This window comes from Wolffia australiana, chromosome 6, assembly GCF_029677425.1.
Source record: "Wolffia australiana isolate 7733 chromosome 6, ASM2967742v1".
NCBI lineage: Eukaryota > Viridiplantae > Streptophyta > Magnoliopsida > Alismatales > Araceae > Wolffia > Wolffia australiana.
In genome coordinates, this window is record NC_135840.1 from 1,265,460 (window position 1) to 1,270,451 (window position 4,992).

The 4,992-nt window shown below is 40.6% G+C and overlaps 1 protein-coding gene across 1 annotated transcript; it reads right to left on the reverse strand.

The window, feature by feature from the left end:
• Positions 1-435: 435 nt before the first annotated feature.
• LOC144704754 (voltage-dependent L-type calcium channel subunit) lies at positions 436-2,625 on the reverse strand. The gene is made up of 3 exons (XM_078577278.1): positions 2,240-2,625; positions 1,308-1,545; positions 436-691 (listed from the first exon to the last, which is right to left on the reverse strand). Exons 1-3 carry the CDS (start codon positions 2,483-2,485, stop codon positions 576-578), a joined length of 600 nt encoding a protein of 199 aa, XP_078433404.1. The 5' UTR covers positions 2,486-2,625; the 3' UTR covers positions 436-575.
• Positions 2,626-4,992: the final 2,367 nt, after the last annotated feature.

Here is a 4,992-nt window from a genome sequence, read left to right on the forward strand (position 1 = left end):
AAACAGAGAGAAAGAGAGGGAGAGAGCTAAATGTAGAAAGATAGAGGGGCAGAGATAAATATAGAGAAACAGAAGGCGAGAGAGATAAATAGGGAGAAAACCGAGAGAGAAAGAGTGGTAAATAAAGGGAAAGTGGGGGGGAGAGAGGGAGATAAAGGAAGATAAATAGAGAGGAAGAGAAATGGAGAGAGGGAGAGATAAAAAAAAGAGGAAGAGAAAGAGAAAGAGGGAAAGATAAACAGGAGGAAGAGAGAGAGAGAGAGAGAGAGAGAGAGAGAGAGGAAGAGAAAGGGAGAGTGGGAGAGAGATATATATAGAGAGAACTAGCGAGAAAGGGAGAGGGAGAGAGAACTTAATTGAGAGAAAGAGAGAGCGAGAGAGAGAGAGAGAGGACTTAATTGGGAGAAAGAGAGAATGAAAGAGGTGAGAGTTAGATTTAGGCAAGATACCTCATTTATGCATTTAGATTTTGATGTGCACATCAATGTTATATACTAACGAACATATGATATCAGATGAAACAGGAAAACTTTGCTATGTTGTTTGAAATTTACCAATTCTGAGCCTATTGACAGTCAGTCTTCCTTAGCTTCAGGGTTCTGTGCTTCTGCACCCAAGCTTACATATTGTCTGGCGATTTCCAACCCTTTCTTGGCAGTCACGAAAATAGTTCCGATTAATCCGACCCATCCTGAAATTTTTTGCTTTGTCATCGTTTTGTTTGGGAATTAATCACATGATAAAAAATAATAAAAGAATAAAGAGTAGACTGTTTCCCAATGATCGAAAACTTCTCTTTGTACAAAGCATTTAAATAGGCAACTAAAAAATGATTTTTTTTGAAGATGCTAAAAAATGATAATAGTTCAAAAATTAATGACTGAACTTATATTACTTTCCTTCTAATTTTATAGAGAAATTGACACAAGTAGTCAAAAACTACTTTTTAATTAATCCTTGCAGCAGATGCTCATAATACTGATGGAATGTGAATAAAATAATTTGATCTACGGAAAAAAATTCTAATGATGGGTCGAAATTCAGATGATACCAAAAGTATCCAGACAAGAAATCTAAAGACAACGAACCCCGAATTGATTTTAGAATTTTGTAAGTTTCCATAACAGGGTTCCACCCTCATTTAATGCTAATTACTTTGGCACCATCAACACAATATTTCAAGGACTTATCTTATGACTGGATAATTTTAGTTTTGAACGAAAAGGGCAGCGATGATGACTGGATAGTGAAAAGTTTCTGTCGCGAAACATGATTGAAAAATAAATTTTGATGCTGAATAAAATCACCTGCAGTGAAAAGGGCACCAATGATGGTAGCTATGGATACGATGGATATAACAAATCCAGCAACCAACAATGCCCCAATGTACATTGCCACTAAACAGGAGAAGAAAAGAGCCAAGAACCCTCCAGCAACAGCCAAAGACACAAGCAGTGAGATGATAATGGCGTTTAGAGTTGCCACGATGAAGAACATCAAGAACACGGCCGATCCCGTGGCCAAGACTGCGGCGATCGTCCCAAACTGAAATGCAAACCAGAGAAAAAACAGCTCAAAATAGACACAAGTCGACGAAAATAACAATCTTTAACAAACTTCATCAGTAGAAAGACGGAACGGCAGTCTTAAACAACAAAAATCCTCCCCAACAATCGGTAGAACAGGCATTGACTAGTCTAAAGAGTCTCCATTCAATCGACAAAGACAGAAAGCAATCTTTCGAACAGATGACCGGCATTCAAATGGGTCGATGTTAATGAGAGAAAAAAAAGCTTAAATAAACAAAAGTCGACGAAAATCACAATCTTTAACAAACTTCATCACTAGAAAGACGAAACGGCAGTTTTAAACAACAAAAATTCTCCCCAACATTCGCTAGAACAGGCATTGACTATTTTAAAAGGTTCTCCATTTAATTGACAAAGACAGAAAGCAATCTTTCGAACAGATGTCCAGCATTCAAATGGACCGATGTAGATGAGGGAAAAAACAGCTCAAAATAAACACAAGTCGACGAAAATAACAATCTTTAACAAACTTCATCACTAGAAAGACGGAACGGCAGTTTTAAACAACAAAAATCCTCCCCAACAATCAGTAGAACAGGCATTGACTAGTCTAAAGAGTTTTCCATCCAATCGACAAAGAAAGCAAGCAATATTTCGAACAGATGACGGGCATTCAAATGGGTTGATGTTAATGCGAGAGTAGAACTCACCAAGATGGCGACGAGACGCCTAAGAGGGCTGCCATGGCGAGCCGAGAGAAGGATTTCGCGGGCGGAGTTTCTGAAAGCTTTCTCGAGGCGAGGAATGATCTCTGAGAGGGAATAGCGCAGGTGATTAAGATCTAGCCCACGAGGGGAGAAAATTCCTTCCGAAAAGTTGCGAAGAAGATGAACCAGCGTCTCGTTTCCTTGATCTACGCTTGGATCTCCCGTCATGGGATCGAGAACGGGGTTCATCTTCTCTCCGAAGAAAAAGATGTGGGGCGTGGGTCGATTGCTGTGACTTGCGCTGATGCCTGCGGGTGTTGATTGTGAAGGTGAGTGATGGGCTGGGTTGAGATGTTGGTGCCGAGTATCAACGCCACCGTTTGGAGATGGTCGGCTCTGCAAGCGTCGTGGCGGCTGTTGTGAAGACCACGCGTGATCTCTCTCTCTCTCTCTCTCTCTCTCTCTCTCTCTCTCTCTCTCTCTCTCTCTCTCTCTCTCTCTCTCTCTCTCTCTCTCTCTCTCTCTCTCTCTCTCTCTCTCTCTCTCTCTCTCTCTCTCTCTCTCTCTCTCTCTCTCTCTCTCTCTCTCTCTCTCTCTCTCTCTTTGCGTTTCTCTCTCCTCTCTCTTCCTCTCTCTGTGTCTTTCTCCTTGCGTCTCTCTCTCTCTCTTCTCTTTCGCTCTGTCTTTCTCTTTGTGTCTCTCTCTTTCTCTCGTCTGTCTTTCTCTTTGCGTCTCTCTCTCTCTTCTCTTTCGCTCTATGTCTTTCTCTTTGTGTCTCTCTCTTCCTCTCGTCTGTCTTTCTCTTTGCGTCTCTCTCTCTTCTCTTTCGCTCTATGTCTTTCTATCTATCTATCTATCTATTTATATATCTATCTCTGTGTCTATGTCTATCTATTTATCTCTGTGTCTATATCTATCTGTCTATCTATCTATCTCTGTGTCTATATCTATCTGTCTATCTATCTATCTCTGTGTCTATATCTATCTACCTATCTATGCAAAAATATTTTGAATTGTAATACTAAAGTAAAAAAAAGGGTCATTTGTAAGTAACCGACTTCTTTTTTTTACAGGAATATCACTTAGTAATCAATCTATCTATCTCTGTGTCTCTCTCTCTTCGTCTCTCTCTCGTCATCTCTCTATCTTCGTCTCTCTCTTCGTCTCTCTCTCTCTCTTTTTCTCTCTCTCTCCGTCCCTTTGTCTCTCTATCTCTCTTTATCTCTACATATCTCGCGCTCTCTCTCTTTGTCTCTCTCTCTATCTCTCACTTAATGATTCTCTATCTCTCTCTAGGCTCTCTATATTTCTCTCTCTATCTTTCTCTTTGTGTGTCTCTTTCCTCTCTCTTTCTCTCTCTTACTGTTTCCCTATCTCTCTCTATGCTCTCTATTTCTATTTCTCTATCCCTATATTTCTCTCTCTGTGTCTTTCTCTTTGTGTGTCTCTTTTCTCCCTCTTTTCTCTCTCTTTGTTCCTCTCTTTGTTTATCTATTTCTCTCTCTATCTCTCTACGTCTATTTCTCTTTGTCTCACTCTCTCTGTCCATCTCTCTATCTCTTAATGTCTTTCTCTTTGTATCCCTCTCCTTGTCCTTTTCTCTATCTTACTGTGTCTATTTCTCTTTCTCTTGCTCTCTTTGTCCCTCTCTCTATCTGTCTAAGTTTATTTCTCTTTGCCTCTCTCTCTCTTTGTTCCTTTCTCTGTCTCTCTCTCTATCTCTCTATCGCTCTATCTCTTTCTCTCTCTTTGCCTCTCTTTCTCTCTATTTGTCTGTCTCGATCTCTCTCGGTGTCTCTATACTTATTTCTCATGTAAATATGGTCTTATTAACCTAATAAAATGTGTGTTATCCAGCTTATCTGATGTTTGGTTGTAGACCCTAGTGAAGGAAGTGTCATTTTTCTCTTTTGCTATCTACTGATGTGTGTTTTGGAGTGTCTATCACTTGTATGGTCATAGTCCCCAGCGAGGGAAATGCTACTTTTATTATTTCTGATATCGGTTACTCACTGATCTTGAGGTGCAGCTAGTTAATTGGTGGAAGTCCCTATTGACGAATGTAACCACACTTAATTTTAGTTAATTGACGAAGTCCCTATTTGATTGTCCTGACTGAATTTTAGTTTTCAGATATTATTTGTTATCTACAATGTAACCACACTTAATACCCAATACCTCAGTAAGAGTATGTTGAAAAATGTTGTGATCTACCTTAAGTCCCTAACCCACTCAAGCTCGAAAGACCTAATCTCTTAGTTTGGTGATGTAACACAACGGGGTCGGGATCATACGACTCGTGTTACACTACAGCGAGATGAAGGTAATCAGAGATGCAAACACGGACTGAAGATGCAAGCGTAGTAAAATCAATGAGAATATATGATGAAAACCGCTGGCCTAGGGAGAAAGAAAAGATAAATGACACGAGGGGTCTAGGGTAACATACAAGTTCCCAATGACCCCAGGGACCACCTCGAAGGCTGACGAGGTGGAGGACAATCACTGTCCACAAGTGTCCACGACTGTTGTGGAGAGTGACACGAATTCGACACCAGGAACGAAATTCCCTATCTCTCTATTTGATGGCAAAACCTAGTGGGAGAGGACCAAGCGGGAGTGGCACTAAACAAAGTAATAATACTAGAAAGAAAGGGCGAGATGATGTGAACGGCAGGCCATGACTTGAAAGATGTGGCGGTCATAACTGATTGTCTGCGAGGAAGTGGGGGGATCTCGAGCTCAGCCGACGACAT